Here is a 24636-nt window from a genome sequence, read left to right as displayed (position 1 = left end):
GGTTTTTAAAAGAGTCTAAGACAAAAAGTAATTCACAAGTCATTTTTTATGAAACTCCTAGATATCTGTGGCATATAATTGACACATTCGGTTGGGTATAGGAGTAAATTACTTGCACTAGATAACAACTTCATGTCTTGGAGTGATTTAAAGTTTGTTTACTACTAACCTTTGCATGCAAACCCTCATCAAAGCAATCTTTAATATAAAAATACTATTTAAAAAACTAAGAAACCAAATAATTTAAAGATGGAAATGTATTTATAGAGAATAACCACATTGTTAAGTAACACAAATTAGTAGGGCATGTATCATTCAATTTGTGTCCAAAAAACCCTCCAAAACCAAAGTAAGCAGTTTAAAAAAATGGTTACCAAAAGAAAAGAAAATGTATGTAAAGTATTTTTATATACCAAAGTTTCTGGGCGATTATCAATGCAGACACAATAGATATAATGCAGATAATAATCCTTAATCAAGGACTTTCCAGATGAGTTTTACTTGATGGGTTAAAAGAACTGAAATGCCATGCACATGTTACTAAACTGCTTTTGAAACCTAACCTTAACATAATTAAATACGTTGCGGTGTCTCCCCCCCCCCCCCCCCCGCCGGGAAAGAAAACACGTGTTGGTAAATGTTATTAGGATCTGTTTTAGTTAAAGACAATAAAAGGGAAGAGTCTTGTGTATACTCTTATTGGGAGTTTATACATCATTGGTTGCCTGTCCGGAATGTGTTCCTAACAAATCAGAAAAGGGCAGGGGATATTTTTTCCCCTTTAATGTCTGTTTCAAAGAGTGGATCTTATTGGGATTAAAAGAAAAAATAAAAAGTCCAGCTAACTGTTAAGAATTAGCATCGACCTCCTCACTTCAGTCAGCAGTTGTGCGTTTTGTTTGGAAAGGCTACGCTTCAACACCACCACCACCAACAAAACTGTAGCCAGGATTGATCTGCTCCTGCCCAGCAAAATCTTTAAACACGCACAACCTGCCGCTGGAGCGGTTCTTCTCCCCCCCCCCCCCCCCCAGGCTTGCAAAGGAATCGGTTTGTGCCACCCGGTTAGAAACACTCAGCCACCACTTAGCTGGCGGGTTCCGAAGATGCAATGCACACATGCCTCCCTCCCTGCAACACAAACCCCCAGGGGTTTTTTTGCACCGAGGGGTGGCACGTTTAGAAAAGATCCCAGCTAGCAAAGGGGACTGGCCAACAACGTGTTGCCTTTTTTGGGGGTGGGGGGGAATAACTGGCGCCTCTCCTGAGCCACTTTTGCGGCTGCACAATCCTTTGCCTTGGGAATCTGCAAGGAGCTTGATAAATTATTCCTCTCCCCGGCTTCCTTCCTCTCCCGGTGTTTTACTGACGGGGCTAGCCTCAAACCAGGCTATTGTAGGAGCTGAAAGAGATCTACCCCCATCTTGGTGACTTCACTTACAAGATCATGGACTCTTTAGCCTTTCCCCCTCCGCCCCCAGACAATGAAGGGAACTCCACTCCCAGGAGGCAGCTGCCCAGATCCTTCCCCACTCAGCACCAGAACGCGCGTGGGAGCTCCCGCAAGACTGGGGACACACACACACACACACACACACGTGACGTTTGCCACGGGGGGGGGTGTTTGTTGTTTTCACAAGCGATCAGCTACTCCACACCGGCTTCCACTCCATTCATGAAATCTAACCCCAGCGCCCGGGGAAGGAATGAACACAACTGGGCTCCCTTCACCGCCGCCTCGCTCCCTTTTTTTGGGGTGGGGGGTGGGGAATGATTTGGGCTGTTGCTATTTTAAACCGCTCCTAAAAATAAAGTCTGCGGAGAAGAAAGGCTGAGAATAGGGCAAGCCGGGAACGGAGGGGAGGGGGGGGCGCCGCGGGGAGGGGGTGTCTAGTTATTGGGAGGCTGATGTCCAATTCCGTTGCCATTCAGAGAATCCCAGCCGTTCAGAGATGGGAAAGATGAAGTAGCTCCCATCCCTTGGCCTGGGATGAGTGACATTTTCCAGGGCATTCTGCGTCCGAGCCATTCCTACCCATCCCCCTGTTGCTACGATCCTGGGTGGGTTTCGACCCTCTTCGCTTCTTGGCTGATCAAAACATGCGCCCTTTGGAGGGAGGGGGGAGAGTGGGGAAAGAAAAGACCATGTGCATTGCCCTGTGTGCTCCCCTCCCCCCACGGTGCTCTCAACGCATGGAGCATGCAAAGAAGCACAAATCGCTGCAAGAGGAGGGGGGCAGGCCAGGGCTTCATTCATTCACCCTGCTCTCCGCAGCGTGGTCTCTGTGCCTGTCCTTCGTGCCGAGGGCCTGGGAGTTCCTGGAGAATTCCTCCCAGGCGCCCCCCGGAGTGGCTCGATTTCTCCTTTCCCCCCCGCCCAAAGCTTTAGCGATCCTCGACAGAAGGGTTCAAAGGCTAAAGGGACACATCTTCCTGTCCCTTCCTAGGGAGCCATCATAGATGAGATCAGCTCCCCCCCCTTCCCCCCCAGCACCTCTTTTCTCCGGATCCCCCTTCCCCACTCCAGTGTCCCCACACCGCCTGCAGAGTGCGGTGGAGATGCTGCGACCCCGGGACTCCAGCTCGCTCCTTAGATGAAGAAGTTTGCACCGGGCAAATCCCCATTCAAGCCCTGGGAAGCCATGGGGGGAGGGGAGCCAGGCTGGGGTGGGGGGGGAGGGGAGCCAGGCTTGGGGGGGGAGGCTTGATTTTTAGAGAAGGCTGAGATGGGGGGGAGGAAGCTGGAGGGATGCTTGCTGAGATGAAGCCAACGTCCCCACATCTAAAGACTCCCTTGGCCAACTGGAAATCAAATAGTATTTTATTTTATTTTATTTTATTTTATTTTTGAATAAAGGGTCAGGCTCCCCCCTGGCGGTGCCCGCCCCTCCCACTGCAGGGGGGCGGGGCTTTCGGCACCACCACCACGTGGCTTCCTCTCGCAAACATTTTCACTCATTTTTTTTCTTCAGGTCGATTTTATTTAGGGGCGGTGCCAGGCAGCTTCACCCAACGTCCTGTGACACACGAGTGCGACTCCAAGGAGTTGGGGGGCTGAGCCAAAAACAGCCGCACTTTCCCCCCAGCCCGCCATCCCAGTGGAACCAACCAACTCCCCCACTGAGCTTGTGATCACCAGGAATCCCACCTCCTCCTCCCCCCCCAGCCCCTCCTAAAAAAATCCTAAAAAACCAAAAAACCCAAACCGCCCCCCCCCAAAAAAAACAACTCGCTTTCCCAGTTGTTGGGCTCCAGTTTGAATTGGGAACTTTCCTTGGATTTTTTTTTTATTTATTTAAAGAATCCATAAAGAAAAGTTGTTCCCCACCTCCCCCAGCCCTATCAACCCTCCCTCCCCCCCCTTCCCTCTCTTAACACCCACCCACCGACTATCCACATCTCTTGTGATCCACCATGAACAAGCTGTACATTGGGAACCTAAACGAAAACGTGACTCCAGGCGACTTGGAGAAAGTCTTCAATGACCATAAGATCTCCTTCAGTGGTCAGTTTCTGGTGAAATCGGGCTATGCCTTTGTGGATTGCCCTGATGAGCAATGGGCTATGAAAGCCATCGAAACTTTTTCTGGTAAGCAAGATTATCTCTCTCTCTCCCTTTCCCCTCCCCCCTTTCTTCCCTTCTGCTTTTGCACCAAATCTCTTAGCCCTTGCAAAATAATACCAATAAAGAAAGGGGGGGCTCTGCTGTTCTAACCCCCCCCCTTCTTTCTCATGGCTCCCCCAGTTCATCTCTGATGAACGCACCACCCAGCCATGGCCCTCCTGTTTCGCCAGTGGGCCGGATCCCCTTGCTTTTCCCAGGGCCTTACACGGATCGCCTTTAAGCAACCAAAATCACGAAACAGCGTCTTTCCTCCCCCCCCCACCCCAGGCAAATCGTGGGGGTGCAACGAAGGCCACGCGGGGCCAGCACCAGGGGATTCCCCAGCAAAGTCACGCGTGGGGGGAGCTGAAATCCCCGATTCCCACCCCCCTCCCCCGACTAGCTTGGGAAGCTGGGCGAGGCCGATTCTCCCCTCTGCTTCCCCCCTTCCCTTCAGCCAGAGCACCCCGTATCCGGGCTGGGGGGGTCCCCCCTAGATCCAGCCCCTCCCTCCAAGCAGCACCAGGCCATTCGGTGCTCCCAGCAGCCTTCGCCGCCCCCAGCGTGGCTCCCCCCAAGGCGTGGGGGCCGTAATCAGTGTGTGTGTGGGGGATCCCATCAGCAGGAGGGGAGGGGGGCGTGGGACTTTAGCCATTTTGATTTGAACGTGGGGTTTCCTGGGGCATATGTGTTGTGTGTAGCAGCGCGAAGGTCGCCATGCTGGGCTCTCACAGAGAGGAACTCCTAGGGAGCAAATCATCTTTTTTAGCTGATGCCAGACTCTCCCAAACTCAGATCCTCCTTTTCGACCCTCCTCTCCTCCCCCCAAAATAGATCAGTTAGGCAGAGCTCCCCATTTTGAAAGGAAAACTCCCTTCGTTCCATTGAGAAACATTTGATCTTTTCAGCCCTTGTGTGAAAAAAAACTGAGAGCCCCCCCCACACACACACAAAGAAGCAACAGCAAGGAATGGATCTTAATATTTAATTCCTTTTTCTTTCGTTGAAGCAGACTTCTCTGTTCAAAACACCGCTCAGGGCGAGCGAAGGAATCAAATATTCCTCAGCAGCATTGTCCAGGGAGCTGCTGGCCTGTGCCTCCCAATGCTCCCCAGCTCGAAAGCAGTTTTGTATTTAATAAAGTGCCCTGGCAGAGGAATCGGAACATGTATTTGTGCTGTGTAATTAGAATTAAAATGAAAAGGTTCAGGGGCAAGAATGTTACCCAAACCTTTCTGCACCCCACCCCTGCTCAGATTTTTAAAAAAGACACATTTTGTTTGTAGGGAAAGTGGAGCTACATGGAAAACAGCTAGAGATTGAACATTCAGTACCCAAAAAGCAAAGGTAACACAGTGTTTTAATTCCTCTTATTTTCCCCCTTTGGAAGGGTATAGCTCAACTATAATGGGGGGGTGAGGCGGAGGGGGAGGATTTATCATCACAATCATGTGCATGTGAAATTAAATGTAAGAGGGGATTATTGGGTTTTAGAGCTGCCCAAAGCTACGCATGAGTCAATTCTGAGGATCAACTTTTACATTTCGCCTTTGTTTGTTTAAGTTACTTGGAAAGTAAGTTTAAAAAAAAAAAAAAAACCCAAAAGACCAGATACAAAATAGTGGTTTGGCCAAGGTGGTGTATTGCTGAGCTCTTGCTGAAGGCAGGCTGTTTTGTTCACTTTGAAATACCTTTTACACATTTTTAAAATTTGTAACCTAATATTTAAAAAAAAGTTAAATTGGATTTTTTTAAAAAAAAAATAGGGGCTTGTTTTCACATTTCATGCTAAGGTGTAGTTTAAATTAATTGAATTAAGGACATTGGCCCAGCTTCTTGTAGAGAAGAACTCTCACTGAGCTGTAATTATTACATTTCCTTCATCTTTACTTTAAACATGAAAAAGTGTCTCCTTTCTTTACAAGTATCATTTCTCCCACTAGATTTTTTCAGAAGTCTACAATCTTCTCCATGTTCTTGGCCTTTTGTTGTTGGGTGCTCACCTTGGGCTGATGATTTATTCTGGTTACCAGCAGATATTTTGCAGTGTAGGGCAGATGCCACATAAAGAAGAAGAAATATTTTCTAGAAAAGATACATTTCCCCTACCCCACAGGAAGCAAGTTGGCCCAAAATACAAATAGTCTACGTTGAATTCCAGCAGAATCTGTAATATGCTTGATCCACGTGACCAGGCAGTTACTTCAACAACAGAGCAGGAAGGAGGTGGCTTCTTAAAAGATTGTTTTAGCTTTTTTATGACTGAAAAAATATACCTGAAGACTAGTGGAATCTGTGTTATTAGCAAAGAGTAAGCCTTAATTTTTGCTTCCCAGCTCTCTCTTTTCCATTTGTTGGCCTTTTAAAATTACACACCAGTGTGTCCATGTGAATCCCAGAGACTGCAAGGCTGAAAGCAGGGTGTTCTATAGGTCAGTGAGACCCCGTAGGTTTAGCTCAAACCTTAAAACTGATCTAATCCTTTAATATAAAATATTTTAGCAGTAAGCCCCCAACTCATGCATTGGTGATCAATATTGCTTAATACAGCATTCAAAGACTTGGTTGTGGTGTAAATTTCAATTGAATGAAATGTTATTGGAAAGGCAATTACAGTCTGAAGGTAACATAAAATCGAAAAAAAAGTCTAATTTTTTTTTTCTTAGCACTGCTAGAAAATCAATAGGTTGCATGGAACACAGTAGACTTCAAGCTATTTCTTAGTTCACTTTCTCCCAACCCTTTTCAGACTTTATTAACAATAGCAAAGAAGAGCTGTATTCAATAGGTTGCATGGAACACAGTAGATTTCAAAATATTGCTTAGTTTGCTTTCTCCTAACCCTTTTCAGACTTTATTAATAATGTCAAAGAGCAGCTATTCTTAAATGTAAACACAGTGTAATTCAAACAAATTGTGGTTTAAAGTTTATAAGAAGAGGAATCAGACCTAAGGTTAGTTAGCAAATTTTAGTGAGAAACAAGAGAAATAAAATTAATTACATATAGATTCTGTATGCCATAGTGTGGTGGTTTTATATATATATATATACACACACACATATATATATGTGTTCACACATACACACACTGTCTGCTTTATTTAAAGCTACAGAAGCCATTTTTGATGTTGACTTTCTCCTTAAAGTGCTTAACTTCAAGTAACTTTTATTAGTACAATATTGCGGTGGTGTTCAAGTTGGATATATTCTTCTGTCACTTAACTATGGTTTGAGAAAGTAACTTTGTCTCAGTTTCCTAAGACAGGCTTGTATTTCTGTTTTTTCTAAAAATGATAGTAAACTTGGAAGTTGTTAGACAAATATAATCTTTACTAGATGGTATACCATATTTTTCTCTTTTTTAAATTCAGAGTGATGATATGTTAGAGGCAATGTTTCTAAGTGAGTTTGTTTTTCTGGTTGTTTTGAGTTTGAATTTTCCAGTCTAAGAACATATAGAACAGGAATTAGTTAATTAAGTAGGATAGGAAAGGACTCAATCAGATGTTCTTACTGTGATTTCTTTAAAATAAAATGAAATAAAACCTGACAAGGTTGTTAAGTACAGAAATTTTAAAAAATAAAGTTACATTCACTCATGTACTTTACTGAGAATTTTAAAAATAAAAGTTGACTTATGGATTGGATCTGTTTGATTAGAAATTAAAAATAATAATGCTCAATAAGACTGAAGGATGTTTTTGGAACTGAATGTATTTGATTAAACTTCATATAGTGAATGCATCTTTCATGACGGTTTCCTTTCTTCTTTAAAATGTTTCTTCTCTTCTCCTCACTTCTAATATAAATATAAATTAAAACATACAGAATAAACTCACAGTACACAAGAGAATTGTTGGTATGTATTTCTGCCCCCAAAATATAAGAGAAATGCATTCATTAAGAGTGATTTTGTTGATGCTGCTAGGAAACCATTTTACATAAATACTTTAAAAATATTAAGAGAGAAAACACTCTGATGCTAAATACACAATGTAATTGTTTGGAGATTAATATTCTAAACCTGAAAGTTTTATGAAACTTGCTTAGGTTAAAGTTTCTCTCATTGCTACTCTGTGACTTTACTGAGGACGGGTTGGCAAAATTAGGAATTATGGTTTAAAAGGAAAACACAAAAACCTGAAAAATTGTGTGTGTGTTGAAAGGCTTACTGAAGAAATGATCCCTTCGATAAATGAATTTTTACCCCCAAGCCCCTATAAGATTAAGAAATGTTTTAGGGGGGGGTAGATCTGTCTGAAACTGAAAAGACTTAAGTGGATAGATTTGAAAAAAAGAATGAATGAATAAAGGATGGGGGGGGGGGGGAGAAAGAAAGAACGAAAGAAGTGAATCCATCAAGCAAACATTCCAAATATGAGGAATGTGGAAGTGAGTAGCCCAGAGAGAATGAAACTTAGTAATTGAGGGAAATAGTGAATATGGCTGATAACAGCCAATACACTTAAAACTAAAAGGATTTGCACAGGTTATTTTTAAGCAAAGGCAACTTGTAAAGAACTGATACAGTTAGAAAAGTTTGTGTCCCCAAACAGAAGAAGGAAATTTATTAATTACAAGCAGATACTTAGTTGTCTGCTGCATTGCTCTGGGTATAATTTAACAAGTTTGCTTGAGGGGGGTTGGATTACCTTTTCCCCCCAGTCTTTGTTTCAAGTTAATACCTGTGTAGAAATATTGTAATCTTATCCATGATGTGTGTTCATAATGAAATATTTTAAAACTTTGTTTAAACACCAAGTGGCACTTTAAAAGAAAAAAGTATTAGTTGACAAAAATTGCATCTTACTTGCTTCTGATTTCTTGGTTCTACAAAAAGTTCATAGAAAATCTAGGTAGGTTTTTTTGTTTGTTTTAATTCAAGAAAACTTTCTTGAATGCTGAGACAAATTAAATTTATAATCCATTCTTGAGGTCACTTACCTCCCACAAATCAGAGGTTGTTAACTTTTTAAAGGTTCTGCCTTTCAAGAGAAGTTAGCACCATTCTTGTTTAGAGCAGTTTCTGAAAGTTGAAATGCCTGAGATAAGGGAAAAAAACTTCCATTTTAATATTCTAAGCTTTTATTTAAGATCTCCTTTTTGGTTATCTTAATAGGTTCTCTTTGGACTTAATACATTTAAATCAGTGATTATGAATACTTATTTGACACCCTCAATACCTGTAGTAAATGAATACCGTTGGTGATTTCCAACCATGAAGGATAGACACAATTTGTTAGTTCCATGTTCTTCTGGAGTAAATTTGAAAAAATTAGATTTAAAGTTTTGGTCACTTGAGATGTGAGCAATTTTAATATAACTGAAAATAAAAGATAATCTTAACAATTTACAGTTTGAAGCAATTGGTTCACCCCTTCTCAATAAAAACTATAACTGGCAAGTGTCTACCAGAAGTTGCAACTTGATTGCAAACTTTCTAGTCTCAGCTTTTAGACCAATGAAAAATGAAGACCTGTAGATGCCCTTTTTTTTTTTTTTTAAAGTGTTTGATGGTATTCCTGTCGAAGGAGAGTGAATTTGGTGGTCAAGGAAACATCTGTAGTAGTTTCTGGGTCTGGATCGGTTTCTCCCATAGAGATTGATTATACTTTTGCCTTTTAGATTAAAACCATTTTTTAAAAAATAAATATTTTTTTCTCCTTAAAAAAGTTACAGCTTTAAGAATTTAGACACTTAAGAAGGCATCTGTCCCTCTTCCCCCCCCAGATATAGAAATGTTAATGTTTTCCAGAATGTGCCACTAGGACTTGGGAAAGTTCAGAAAGCAGGAGAGGCTGTTGAAAAATAAGATTGAGTTAGTCCAGTGTTTGAAATTCCAGGCTGAAGAAACAAAAAGAGTCCCCTTCTGCCTCTAGTAGTAATTTACAGGTTTTGCTGACTTAATGAGTGGAAGGTACCTCACTCAGTGTCAGTGTGCAAAAGGTTTTCACTCTCCATTAATGATGCCATTCGTTTTTTAAAGACCCCATCAACCCCCCCCACCCCCCCGATTTTGTGGCAACTTAAGGGTTTCTTAGAGAGTAGATGTTGCTTTTGCAAACAGGAAAGTGTTAAAAAAAAAATGTTGATGATGAAGAAATTATGTGCGTAAAACTGTTTTGTGAACACCAAGGGATTCTTCAGCATGTTTCTCTTACAGTAGAGAGTAGGGCAGATGAATTGGGATGATGACGACTTTAACAGTGATCGGAAAAGCTTAATCTCTACTGCACGTGAATTGCTAAAAAACAAACAAACAAACCCAACAAAACACGAAACAAAACCTACCCAGAAAGTCATTGTTAGGTTGTTTTCTTATTTAGATGGGGGTAATGTTTTCAAAAGGGTCTAAGGCCAGATCGATCTAGCAGGGGTCGATTTATCATGTCTAGTTTCGATGCGATAAATCGATCGCTCTAGCGTCAACTCCGGTACTCCACCCCAACGGGAAGCGCAAAGGGAATCGATGGGAGAGTGTCTCCCGTCAACACACCGCAGTGAAGACCCCGCAGTAAGTAGATCTAAGTACATCGACTTTAGCTATGTTATTCACGTAGCTGAAGTTGCATAACTTAGATCGATCTCCCCCCCCCCCCCCCCCGTAGTGTAGACCAGCCCTGAGTGACTTAGGAGCTCGTGTCTCGTTTTCAAAAGTGACTTAGACACTTGGGTGCCTAAATCCAAGACTCATAAGTTACTTTTGAAAATGAGACACGAGCTCCTAAGTCACACAGGGCTTGTCTACACTTAAAACACTCAGCGCTTCGGTGTAGACGCCACCTGTGCCAATGGCAGGGTTTCTTCCCCTGGCGTAGATAATACATCTCCCCGAGAGGCAGTTGCTAGCTCGAATTCTTGCGTCGACCTACCACTGCTGCACAGGGACTGAGGTGTGTTTTCTACACCCCGGGCGATGTAATTATACCAACCTAATTGTCTAGTATTTGTGGCACCTTAGAGACTAACCAATTTATTTGAGCTCCGATGAAGTGAGCTGTAGCTCACGAAAGCTTATGCTCAAATAAATTGGTTAGTCTCTAAGGAGCCACAAGTCCTCCTTTTCTTTTTGCGGATACAGACTAACACGGCTGCTACTCTGAAACCTGTCATTGTCTAGTGTAGACTAGCCCTTAGACGCGTTTGAAAATTCTACCTCTGTTGTCAATGTTCTGTCAATCTTTGTCCGTGAGCCCACTCGGTCTTCTGAATTCTTATTCCACTTGCTTTGGGTTTGACAACTGTGAATGAACAGGGAGGCTCTTCCAGAAAGGAATGCTGATACTTTAAAAAAGGTACTTAACGTGCAAAGTTTAAAAATGTTTAAAATAAAAAGGCAGAAGAGGAACATAGGGCTTGCCATACTAGATAAAACCAAGGGTTCATCTAATCCAGGGTCTTGTCTCCAGTAACAGTTAGTGCCAGCTGTTTCAGGGGGAGGTGTAGGAAACCTTGCAGAAGGCGGTTATGGACTAGTCTGTTTAGGGACAGTTTCTTCCTAATTGTATCAGTCAGAGGTTGGATTACACCCTGAAGCTTGAGGGTTTATATAAAATCCAACTTTTTTTTTTTTTTTTATTACTACAATTCTGGGTGTTCTTCTTGTCCCCAGAAATGTCCAGGTCTCTTGGGAATCCAGCTAGGAAAACATTTGTAGGATTTAATTATAGTTGTTTGTTTGACACTACAGGTTCCAAAGTGTAGCTGCAGTGATGCAGGCTGCATGAGGCATATACCCCTTGTTAACAGACTGAATGTTGCTGGAAAGTATTTCTGAAACCCCTTAGAAGAAGAGTTCGGTTAGAGAACACGTGGAAGAGAGAGAATTCTCCATGTGTTATATTCATTGATAAGATGATCAGCTGCGATAGACTTTTAGAATAGCTACTTGAGCCTCATTCACTTTTCAGCAGAATTCTTCCAATTTCTATTAGTCCAAGCTTTGAAACTGGATATTTATAGGGGTGAAAGAATGGAAAACAGCTAAAACTTCTCCAGCCAAACAGACGCTCCTCTACACTTTCCTGGTGATGGTGTCCATGTGAAATTTGAGGGCTTGCCTACATGAGAGAGTTAAAGTGTTACTTTGAAGTGATTTAGTTAAAACCAGTGCAAACTCTTACTTTGATTGAAAAGTGGCTTAATGCAGTTTAGGTTAGTCCAATTCCTAATCAGTTGAAGATCAGGTACTATATGCTATTCTTAGGTGGCTACACGGGGCTACGCTACGAAGTGTGGTTGGCTTACCCACGCTGCTCAGGGCTGTGAAAAAGTTCATGGCCCATGCAATGTAATTCAGTCAACCTAAGCCGTGGTATAGACATCTCTAGGTCAATGGATCAGGGGGTAGCCGTGTTCGTCTGTATCCACAAAAACAACGAGGAGTCTGGTGGCACCTTAAAGACTAACAACAGCTTTATTTGGGCATAAGCTTTCCTGGGTAAAAAACCCACGAAAACTTATGCCCAAATAAATCTGTTAGTCTTTAAGGTGCCACCGGACTCCTCGTTTTTTTAGGTCAGTGGAATAATTCTTATGTTGCAGCTGTGCTGCTGGAGTGGTTTAAATGTAGATGGAACGTAAGTTAAATGAGCAGTTTTCTTGCATAGAGAAGGCCAGGGATAGATAAGGCTCGCAGTATTCTGGTTTGCATCCAGCAAAGCACGTGTTTAAGCAGTGACTAGTTCCATTGACTTAATTGGACTTTTCGTTTGCTTCAAGCTGAGTACTTAGTCGCTGTGCTTTGGATTGGGGCCAGGCTGCTTAGGGCCCCTGGTAGGCTCATTTAGTTCATCCCCCTTCCCCCACCTCCCCACAGGGGGCAATGCAGAATTGTTCCCTCCAGTCTGTTTGCTAGGGCTTTGTCCAGCCTAGTTTTAAAGTGTCTCAAACAATGGGGCACTTTCTCAGTTTATTATGGGGGAGATTTTCAAAGGCACAAAGAGAAGCTGGGTACCCGACTCTCAGTGGGAGTTAAGCACTTTTGCAAATCTTACCCTGAGTTCCCAAGTCACTTAGGCACCTAAGTGCCCTTTTCAAATGTGACTCAGGCACTTAGGAGCCTAAGTCTGTGGGATTTAGGCTCTTAAGTGTTTATCGCTTTTGAAAATAAGACTTAGGCTCCTAAGTCACTTAGGTGCTTTTGACATTTCTACCCCTAACTCTTTATTTGTGCCTGTAGCCTCTGCCGCTCCTGCTTTTGCAGTTGCCCTGAATTGTCCCCTTTCCAGCTTTCTTTCCAGCCCACCACCCGGGAGCTTCCCCAACAGGTCTTGCAATAAAATCGGAACAGTGGAAGACATTTGATTGAGATTCTTGACAGAGCCTAGTGAAGAGGTGGGGGAGGGGCACAGATATGACTACAGCAGCGGAGATGGGTAGCAGGCACAGGTATTTATAATTTTAGCATTTGCTGGCCCTAATCCCGAGATGAGGGCAGCGAGAGGCAACCGTGACTGGTTCAGCTAGAGGTGCATCCTTAATTCATGCCCTGCCTCCTCACAGAAAGGGCAGCTCAAGAGGGGGAGTCCAAGCTTGCCTTCCAAAAAAAAAAAACCCAAACCCAAAAAACCCAAAACCCAACCCTCCCAAGAGTGCTCCTGATCCTTCAGGAAATGGGTCATTTTATTTTATTGTAACTGACACTGGTGAGCCATGACGTGGTTGGAGCTGAAATTTCACACGTTTCTGGCTGCTGTAATGGTCCAATCAACACGCGTGAGGGTGATTAAAAAAGTCAAACACCGGGGTGGGTTTTATAGAGCAATCCGACTGCGCGCACGCACCCACGGATACGTTTGACACACGAACATGTGACAAGGGTGACGCTCAGCTCTGGTGAAACTCCACTTCTGGTGCAGCGAGATGCAAGTCCTGGGTCGGTTGGGTGTATTGTAAGGTGTAAACAACACTTCCGATTGGAATTCAATTGAGTGGTGCAAAAAAAACGAAAGGGGAGGGGGTTGCTCTGAAGAGGAGCCTGCTGTATTTTATTTTATCAAGTCAATTGCATAGATCCTATGGTTATGGACCCCAAGGTAGATAAGAAAAGAATGATTGAGAGCAACGTTTTTTAAGAACCAGGGCTAGATTTTTCAAGAGCTTGCCTTCCATTTAAGCATCTAGCTAGAAGCCACCTTTTTAAAAATATTCAGCACCCAGTGTGCTGAGCACTCAAGAAAACCTTGCCCTCCGTGGCCCAGAGATGCTCCCTAGGAGGCATTGAAAAGACTTGGAGAGTTCCCTTGATGTCGTCCCAGTCCCGCTGTTGCGATGAGCTTGGGCTGCTGGGGAAGAGCGAGGGGATTTAGCCTGCCAACCCTAGGGATGCACAAGATCTGTGGCCACAGACCCTCCCTACAAGTCCCAGGGAGGGTTAGCTCCTCTGTGCTTCCTCTTGCTTTCTTTTAAAACAGATGACCCCTTTTCTCCCATCAAGAAGGGGGCAACACTGGCAACAGAGCCTTGAATTAATACTGCTCCAGGCTGCATTCGTTTAGACGTGTGTGTGTGTGGGGGGATTGGATAGTGACTCCGTCCTCATTTCTATGGGGCACCTACTCCAGAGGTGCTTTGACAGGGTCTGGAGAAGGGGGCGGAGCATTTGCTGCCCCCCTCTCCCCTTTAGTGCAAAGCTTTCTAAAACCAGGGCAGGCCTAAAATGAATAACAAGCTGTTTTCAGACCTGGAGAAGAGCAAGGGACGTAGCTTATTGCATCAAGCTCCTGTAAACCAGGCTCATTCCTTTATGCGTGCCCTTAAAAACCAGGCAGCATACAGGGCACTTGTACCCAGCATCTTATTTTGCATTCCAAGCCAAATTTTCCTGCCTGCATCCATTCCCTAAAACACCCCCGCCCCCATATGCCAGATGTTTTTCCTGCTCCACAAGGTGATCTCTTCAGTGTGGTGGGTGCTATCAGAGTCTTCTTGGTCGAGCTGTTTAAAAGGCCCCTTATTTTATCAGAGCCAAATAAATGTTTTAAATGGTTAGTACAATTGTTTTTTGTGTCTTGAGACTTCCAGTTCAGTTGGTCTTTGCTGTTGCTAAGAGCTTGTCAAACCTTTTTGAAACTTGCAGGATTAAGAACTCCTTCGAGATAAAGTTTTTTGGGTACAAAGTTATTCCATATCAGGTTTGGATGGGAAGCGAATGATAACCCGACTAAGTCACGGGCCAGAGGAGATCCGTGGAGCCAGAAGTTCCATAATCAGGCCAAATGCCCACTCGCTTTAGTTAGCTTTGCATGACTAAAGGCTCCAGGATCAGGTCCTTTGGCTACATTAAATGTAAAAACCAACCCTTAAATAAACCAACCCCTCATATTCATGCACAGTTAAAGTTACATGTTGAGCCACAAGATGTCAGCAAATGTGAAAGCCAGTGCAGCAGTGATGGGGTCCCAATGCTGATATTCCCCCAGTGGAATGCTGTTGATTTCAGGGCGGATTTAGCCTTGTTTTACGCTGGGGCAAGTGAGAGCAGAATCAGGCCCTATGTAATTTTTTTGTAATGCACATTTTACAGCAGTAATATTTTACATACGCCTCTCTCTCTGCCTCCACGTCCCGGGGTGCACACTGAGGCTCAATGAGCTCTGCCGTTAGAACCGCTGCTTGCATTTCCTGACCTCTAGTAACTCAGGGCCCGATTCAGCAAGGTATTTAAGCACATGCGTCGGGTCCCGTCTACGCTCCAGACATCTGCCAGCGTAGCTGTGTTGGTGAGGGGTGGGCAGAGATGGGATCCCTAACCATAGCTGTACCAGCAAAAGTCCCTTAAGTAGACAGTTCTACCAGTAAAACTGTGCTTTTAAGGGTATAGCTTGTTTCTCTCACGATGGTGGAATAAGTTAAATTGGTAACAGTCAGCTTTGCCAGTATAAAAACAATCACACCACGGAGCCCTTTACCAGTGCGGTATGCAAGTGTAGCTATACTGGCAAAGCATAGAATATATACTAGCTCCTAGTACAGACGTGGCCTCGTTTTACGCATGTGATTGCTCCAGCTGAAATTAACAGGGCTACTCACAAGCTAAAACGAGGCGTGTGCTTAAACCAGGGGTGGGCAAACTACGGCCTGTGGGCTGGATCCGGCCTGTGAGCCGTTTTAAGCCGGCCTGCAAGTTCCTGGTGGGGTGTGGGGCTTGCCCCAATCCAGCCGGGGTGCAGGGTTGGGGGCCGCACCACACGGCTCCCAAAAGACGCAGCATGGCTTCCTCTGGCTCCTACGCGCTCCAATGACCCCCTCTGGTGGTCCAATGGGAGCTGCAGGGGCGGTGCCTGCAGATGGGGCAGCACGCAGAGCTGCCTGGCTGTGCCTCCGCATAGGAGCCGGAGAAGGGACATGCCACTGCTTCCGGGAGCTGCTAGAGGTAAGCGCCGCCTAGAGCCTGCACCCCATTGCCTCTGCCCACACCCCAATTCCCTGCCCCAGCCCTGATCCCCCTCCCACCCTCCGAGCCCCTCGGTCCCAGCCCAGAGCACCCTCCTACACCCCAAACTCCTCAGCCCCACCCCAGAGCCCACACCCCCAACCAGAACCCTCATCCCTCCCGCACCCCTGCCCCAATCTTCTGAGCATTCATGGCCCACCATACAATTTCTATTCCCCAATGTGGCCCTCAGGCCAAAAAGTTTGCCCACCCCTGGCTTAAACACCTTGCTGAATCTCAGCCTAGACGTAACACTTTATGTGAAGACCATTGTAGAACATTTCACTGCAGCGGAACAAGTAACTCAACAATTGTATCTGACAAATGTAGCCTCTCCTTGCTTATGGCTCAGACACAAATAGTTAATGATTTCTGTTCATTAAATGCTTATTTGAGAGTGATGAATTTGGGGCTTGGTCCTGCTTTGACCAGGGGGTTGGACTAGATGACCTCCTGAGATCCCGTCCAACCCTGATATTCTATGAATTTGCGTGTATGTTTTTACGCAATGGATTGATCAGACAGTTATCTTTGGTTATCCTTTATGGATCAGATAAGCCACATGGTACTGTTTCTGCCCCCTGACCAGGATGAGTGTGCAGGCAGGTGAGACTTTTACATTGGGTTTTCCTGAATACTTGTGGATGTAACTTTGGAATCCACTTTCTGCAAACTTCCATGCCAATGAAATGTGATCACATGAATATTCACGGAAAGCAGACAGGAAAGGCGAGGACAAGCATGTCTGAAGGGAATTAATTTAAAAATTGGAGCAAATATTCAGACAATTTGTGCAGGATTTGCCTAATTTTGCATTAAAAAAAATTTATATATATACTGCCTGTATTTTAGCATCAGCATTTCCCAGGCCCTACTTAGGCACTGGGATAGCTCAGTGGTTTGCGCATTGGCCTGCTAAACCCAGGGTTGCAAGTTCAATCCTTGAGGGGGCCATTTAGGGATCTGGGGCAAAAATTGGGGATTGATCCTGCTTTGAGCAGGGGGTTGGACTAGATGACCTCCTGAGATTCTATGATTCTATGTAACTTGCCTTTACACTTCATTAAGGTGATCAGGCAGGGGGTGTGGAAAAAGTTCCATCTTCGCTGCTGAAAGAAAGGAAATGATTTTCCTGGGCCTCGTCTATACTACAGATATTTAAACTGCTTTTATATAATGGCTTCTACCACTAGTTCGTCTCCAGTGCTTGCAACTACAAGGGACTGGGGGACATTTTAACCACGGTGTCATTTAGCCCTATTGCAAGCAAGTTTAGACGGAGCAGTGCCTAGAGCGCCAGCAGCTGGTCTGCGCAAGTTATGACCGGTGGGGGCTAAACCACAAATAGCAGGGATGGGAAATTTTAGGGGGAAAACGTCGGTATCCAAAACTGCATTGTTAGTTTGCATCGTGGTGGCTGCCTGTTCCCAAAAGAAAAGGCTATAAACTGAACACGTCAGATTTGTAGACTATTTTAGAACGGAGCAGTAAAAGAGGATAAGTGCCAAAGCGCCAATCGTGACATTTGCTGAATTTACTACTTATTATTATTTATTAATTATTTGTACTGCTGTGGTGCCGAGGAACCCAGTCACAGACCAGGACCACGTTGTACTAGGTGCTGTACAAACACAGAACAAAAGATGGTCCGTGCCTCAAAGAGCTGACCATCAAAGTAATGTGAGCTGGTGCATCCATGCAAGACAAGTTGGAGCATCTGTTGCGAAACTATCAATTTCTCCCGCTGCTCTCATTCCTATGATGATCTCTCCTTCCTGATGTTAAAGCACTGAAGGTTTGTACCGCGGGTAAATATTTAGTTGTCCCAACAGCAAAACCTGTCCCTGCCAGAGCCTCTTGGTCTGGTCAGACCAGAAGAATGTGTAGAGATGTCACAGATTGGCTGGGACTACAGTAGAGTCTAATGAATTTTAGTAGATGCCTACTGGGCATGCTCAGACTAGAGCTGGTCCAAAAATGGCTCAGAAAAATCATGAAAATCGTCAACATATTTTTCCCGGTTTTGGGGCAGGGGAGGATTTTGACATTTTAAAAAAAATTGCCCAGTTCTACTTATAACTAGTTATTTCCCCTTTCAGACTAAGCAATTCAGTAATCCACAATGAGGGTTTTCAATGCCAAGTTTCCAACTTCAGCCATCAAAGAAAAGTATAGTTAATATTTGTGTTGCATCTCTGAGTGCACAGAGACCTTGTGACAAGTCAGACAAAAAAATCTCACATCAGTGCAATTTGTGAACAAGCAAATAAACAAACAAAAAAATAATCACCGATTCAGGGCTTTTAAATTGCATAATATTTATGCTTTTTAAAGCAAGCATCTGTGATAAGTGTCTGATCCAACTTTCTGAGAAATTGTGGACAGGATTTTCTGCAGGTTGGGTGAACATAAATATTATGCAATTTAAAAAAAGAGACCGGTTCTGTTTGTCCGTTGCATCCAGGCAAGACCACTTTCATAACCTGTCTCCTTACAACTCTCTCTCTCGCTGCGGAAAGGTACAGTATATATACTCCTCCTTGTTTCCCAGCATGCCTTGCCACAGCCTGGGACTACAATATGGCTATCAGGCAGGACTCCATTTCCCAGCAACCCTGTTCCCCTGGTTCTTAAAGGGCCCAGCTGGGCTATGGTTGTCCCTCCATATTGATGAAACCCCAGTCTGTGGTCCTCAAACTAAACTCGGCAGCATGGTCTCTTTTTAAACAAATCCTAAACTGCTTCCCTGACACCACTCCTTCCCCTTCAGGGGCTGTATTTCCTGTCTCACAGGAGGGAATAGTCTCCTTTGAAATGGCTGGGGAATTTTATGTTGAATGGAGCTTTTTGTTGCTGTTAGGAAGGAAGCGGGGTCTTTTTTGTGTGTGTGTGGGGGGGGTGGAAATGGTGGTATACATCTCAAATCATTAGTGCCTTTGTGTAACTTAAAATGAAAGCTGGTTTTAATTGTTTCATTGAAGCATTTTTGTATGAGAATGACTTTTTGACCAAAATGAAAACGTTTGTGGGAGATTTTGGTTTTGGTTGAAATTTTTCATGTTTTCAAATGAAAAAACGAACCTTGTGGGTTGTTTTTGATAGTTTTGAGTTTTTTTGGTTTTGTTTTCATTTCCCCTTCCTCTCTCCTTTTTTCTTTCCTCCTTTTTTTTCTAGTGGAAATAAAGGAGGGAAAAGACGGCCTGTTTTTCACCAGAGCTGGCTTAAAAATGCTATGTATTTCCTCCTAAAAATTTCAAATGAAATGCAAATTTTTCCATTCATTTGAAAATTTTTATCCTGCACCCCCTCCGGTCTCCCTTTCACCTCCTACTTCTTTTCCAGTGGGGGGAAAAAGGAGAGAAGGTAGGATGGAGGGAATGAAAAATTTCAAATGAAATGAAAAATATTCATTCCATTTGAAATTTTTAGTGGAAAATACCTAGCTTAATAATCAACTGGCTCACGTTAAAATAGATACTTCTCGGAGACACAGTATGGAGTCAGTCCCCAGGATTTGGCTCAAACTTTCATGGTTGATACACACCCATAGTTCCAACAATTTGAGCCTGAATCTTGGGAAAGGCAGCAGGAGACAGCACAACCCACGTTGTAATTTCTGGCTTCTCAATAGTCTCATTGATTCCCTTTCCAATTTCACTGTCTCCCCCGGGGCTTGACTACATGCAGTCATTACACTAGTTTAACTTAAATTGGTTGGAAAAAAAGTGTAGTTGAAGTAGTCCAAACCCCTGTGTGGACACTCTTGTATTGCTTTTAAACTGGTTATATTGGTTTAACTTGCACCTGCAAATTTACCTCTGCAAGCTGAACTGATTTAAATCAGGTTTAAGAGTGTCCACATACAAAATTGTACCCGTTTCACTAAATTACGATAAAATCACAGCTCTAAGTAAGCTGGTGCAATTTCATACGTAGACCAGCCTTAAGAAATAAATGTTTCCATTCTCACAGCTCTCTTAAATTTTCTGCTCCATCTTTCATCCACCTCCCAACGTACATGTGGATCAAGAGTCTAGAATTGTTTTGATTTTTTTCCCATCTCCTGGAGTTTTCATTTCTAGTCATCCAGCTTGTGAATCTTGGAGCTATTTTCATACATATCAGTCCCTGCTTGCATGCAATGTTTAATGAAGAAATGTGGCCTTGAATACTACAGTAGATGGTGCCTATGGATGATAGGGTGAATTTAGTCTAGTAGTCCATTTTGTCCTTGATCTCTGAGCTAATATCGCCACCAAGGGGACCCAGTTAGTGCCAGTTGAGGTGGCAGATCTGCAGTGGTTATTGGTGGCTGGGTGGAGACCAATTTATTTCACATGGGCCGCTGAACATGAGATGGTAGCAACTTTTGGTCCTTACTGTACTGTGCTGAGCCCCATTTCGGTTGTGGGGTTAGGATATTGGTGGTAGTTGTACGAAAAGCTTAGCTGGGGCTACAGTTCCTGGCTTCGGCACGAGGAGAACAACAGAAAGAGCCTTTCAATATGTGGCAGGTCGCCAGCAAATTAGAATTGGCCAATAATGCAAAATGGACACGTATAAAATCCATTTATCTTCCCGCCTATTACTTACTGTTAAATTGGCCCTGTCCACAGATACTTGATGTATTGACTTTGGCAGGAACTGTACGCAAGATTAATAGATAGTTCCTCTCCGGGCAAGTGCAGGATAAACTTTCCTGTTAGAGGAGTCATGGGATTTTTTGCACTTTTGGATCATCGCGTTTTGACCATAGTCAGGGACTAGACACTGAGTTAGATGGACCAATTCTGATGAGATACATTGATATTAATAATGCACCTTTCATCCCAGGATCCCTACCTGCTTTACAAATGCTAATGAATTTAGTCTGGCAACCATCTGTGAGGTAAGGAAATATTTTTATCCCCATTTTACAGATGGGGGAAACTGAGGCAGGTAACATGACTGCCTAGCAGAGCTGGGACTAGAACTCAGATCATTCTTTGTCTTCTACCCACCAGAGGGTGCCTTTCCTTCTGAACTCACCTCTGGAATGGGTAAGAAAAAAAGGGAATAATTTAGGCTGCAATTTTCCAGGGGGACCCAAAGGATGATGCGATTTGGATGCCTGAACCTCTTCATCCCTTTGGAAAATCTGACGGTCGGTCTACCTAGAAAGTTAGGTTGACCCAGCTGTGTCTCTCAGGAGCGTGAAAAGTTCACGCCTCTGAGAAACCTAATTAAGGTGACCTAAGCCCTGCTATAGACAGGGCTAGATCGAAGGAAAAATTCCTTGTTTGACCTAGCTACCATCTCTCCGGTGAGATGGATTTACTGCAGGGATAGAAGAACCCCTTCCATCGCTGTAGCGTTTCTAATGGAGACATACCCAGAGCCATATATCTACCTACCGCTAGATGTGATTCTCTCTAGCCACAGATTGGCTATCACCAATCCAAGCACAGATGCCCCTTGCCTATCCTTTACCAAGCTGATTGATTGAAAAAAATTAATGCTATTGTCCTTGCATCTCAAAAATAACTACAGGCTTGGGCAAATAGAATTGTGCATGTCTGTGCATCTCTCCCGCACACACAAACACGAGTGTATGATTCTCTGAGATACCCCAAGGTTGTGACTGCAGGAAGATTTCAGCCAGAATCTTCACCTTTGTTGATCTTGCACGGCCGGATCTCCTCAGCATGAGTTTCCTAGATCTCGTCTTCTCTGCACCAGTGACTCTCCAAGGAATTAGTCCTATTTTCTTTCTGCTTTCTCTTCTGTTGGTACTTTAATCTAGTGACTCTATATATTTTTACAGATTTCTTCCTCAGTGGTAGCTCCCCGCAACTTTCTTTTATCCCACCCCCAAATCGCTCTCTTTGGTTCCCCAGTTACATGTGCTCAACTGGAAATATTCTCTCTTTTGCTGGCTCACCACAAAGGTTCGCAACCTTGGGTCCAATGGCCTAACCAGAGGCGCTTAGCGTGTGCGGGTTTGCAGAGGTATCCTAAAGGGGCTCGATTAGCAGGTTGGATTTCTGACATAACTCACTGCAGCTCTCGTGGAAAGAAAGGCAAAGAGCAAAATTTTTGCAATACACTTGTCTGGCCTATATCAGCTCAAAAAAATGCTCGTAGAAGAAGACATCTGACAAGCGACAAATATTTATCCAGATGAGTAGCGCAGTAATTCGAATGAACTCATTGCAGGGCTGGGATCAAATATAACTCCTGGGCCAAGGAAGATAATTCTTATCTTGAGCACTTGTGTCCTCCCCCTCCCCCCCCACTCTTTCTATTAAGCGAACAGTTATTGCTCTCACCAGCGATCAGCCTCCGTTGCCCGCTTGTTAAAATTTCCAACAAGCACCTTTGTGCTTTCTCCCACGCCATCCGACAGGCTCGGGGGGTGCAAACCGATTGTCTTCCTTCCAAACCCTCCTGAAAACTCTCCTGTTCCATGATGCCTACAAAAATCTTGACCGCGGTTAGGCTGCTGGTATGCTGTGACCACGGCTGCTCTTTCTGACCAACGTTGTCGCATTGTTTCCTTGTACCTCCCTTGTCTGTCTGTAGCCATCTGTTGTATCTTGCCTTATACTTAGATTGCGCACTCTGTGGGACAGGCCCATCTTTTTGTGCTGTGTTTGTACAGCGTCCAGCACAATGCGGGCCTGGGTCATAACTAGGGTTCCTAGGTGCAGTGGCAATACAGGAAAAATAACAACAAAATTAGGGTTTCCCCAAAATTTGAAAGTCCAAGCCCCATTTCAGAAAAATGAAATTAACTCTGTTTCCCTGTCTACCCTGCAATCCTGCTACTAAAAGCCTACACATCTTTGTAATGTATATATCTTCTGCGTGCCCCCTCCCCCCGCTATCCCTTTTGGGAAATGCTAGTACAGATCTCCATGATATGATACTTCCTCTCTCACATGCTTCGGTGAGCAGTGAGATAGGTAGCAATGCTGACATTTCAAATACGTTGTCACTGGCACTGGGTTAGCACCTGTTGAAATGAACCATTCGAACCTCAGAGGCATTGTTTCAGGCTCTCTGGAAACTCAAGCAGGCTCTCTGCATGGGTTGCGCTTTCTGCGTGGGTTACGTACTCTCACTTCATGCTTTGAAGGTTTTCTTCACAACCACACTAGCTAGAGACTTACTGTTCAAAACCGTGGGGGGGGGGGAAATGAAGTGAAGTGAAATGAAATGAAATGAAGTGAAAGCTGAGATCCTGAAGGACAATCGAGTTGTCTGTCTGTGCCCCAGGACTATTCTCTTGTGCCCCCTAGGGCACATGGCCTACACTTTAGGAAGCATTGGGTTAAACACAGAATTTAGAAACTTTGGTTATTCTGTAGCATCACCTGGTGAAGCTTGGAACGTGCTTTGTCATGTCTCGCTAATCTGTAAACTCTCCCAGGCAGGATCTTGCATTCTTATATAGTCTGTGAAATGCATAGTGTATTTTGCTTAATTAAAAAATAAGAATGCCAGAAAGAGAAATCACATATTAGTCCATAGGGCAAAGTGGAAGATATACAGAATTCTGGAGAAAAGGCATAAGGATTTAATAAAACTTACATGGGATTTTGTCCAAGCAGGGGAATAGGACATCAGGACTCCTGGGTTCAAGTCCCAGCAATGCCACTGACTTTGGGTGATATACACAAAGGCACACGTCTGTCTGTGCCTCAGTTTCCCTCTCTCTGAAGTGGCTATAATATAGTCTTATCTTTACAGAGTTGTTGACAACTTGAAATCTGCTCATATTATAAAAAGGAACAAGTTAAAAGTAGTTTCAGCTTCTATACCTGTCGGACTCGCCCGGCCAATGTTTGTGGCTTGACAACCACATTTTCCTATTTACAAAAATGTTGAAAATATTTTAATTTTTTTCTTAAAAATAAGTTAAGCGTGAGATTGTAAGCTCTGTGGGGAGGGAATTGTTGTCTTGTTCTGTTTGTACAGCGCCTAGCATAGTGGGTTCCTGCTCCATGACTGGAGTTCCTAAGTGCTATGGTAATACAAATAATAAAGTGTGTGTGTGTAGACTGGGCCACAGTTAAGTTTTGTAGCATTGACCTGGTCTGGAACTCTAAGACACTAGCAATGTACATATGTAGACCATGGTTCCCTTAACACAGTTTGACCTGATCTAAAACCAACTATGTGATAACCTAGGTCTAGGTAAACTTTCTCTTGCCTCAATGTGGAGGCAGGACTAGATCAGTGCTTCTCAAGCTGTGGTCCACAGACCCCTGGGGGTCCTCAGACTATGTCTAAGATTTCCAAAGGGGTCCGCATCTCCAGTCCAAATTTTGTAGGAGTCTGCAAATGAAAAAACGTTAAGAACCACTGTACTAGATGACCTCTCTCAGTCCCTTTCAGCCCTACATTTCTATGGTTCTATAACAACGTGACTTGGATGCAACTGTGTTGTAACTGGATTCCTTAACACAGTTGTAATTACAATGTAGACAAAGAACTAGATAAGTTCATGGAAGGTAGGTCAGTCAAAGGCTATTAATCAGAATGGGCAGGGATGGTGTCCCTAGCCTGTTTGCCAGAAGCTGGGAATGGACAACAGGGGATGGATCACTTGAT

At 43.8% G+C, this 24636-nt stretch overlaps 1 protein-coding gene across 1 annotated transcript in view; it reads left to right on the top strand.

Moving 5' to 3' along the window:
- The first annotated feature begins 3363 nt into the window (after nucleotides 1-3363).
- Nucleotides 3364-24636, top strand: part of LOC141978619 (insulin-like growth factor 2 mRNA-binding protein 1) — a 53364-nt gene continuing 32091 nt past the window's right edge. The window contains exons 1-2 of the mRNA XM_074940836.1: nucleotides 3364-3589; nucleotides 4891-4951. Of these exons, the coding sequence (XP_074796937.1) occupies nucleotides 3415-3589; nucleotides 4891-4951 (236 nt within the window). The 5' untranslated portion in view covers nucleotides 3364-3414. The remainder of the gene's footprint in view (nucleotides 3590-4890; nucleotides 4952-24636) is intronic.

The sequence above is a fragment of the Natator depressus genome, chromosome 27 (assembly GCF_965152275.1).
Source record: "Natator depressus isolate rNatDep1 chromosome 27, rNatDep2.hap1, whole genome shotgun sequence".
NCBI lineage: Eukaryota > Metazoa > Chordata > Testudines > Cheloniidae > Natator > Natator depressus.
Note: the sequence above shows the minus strand (reverse complement) of the source record. Positions and strands in the feature narration are given on the sequence as shown.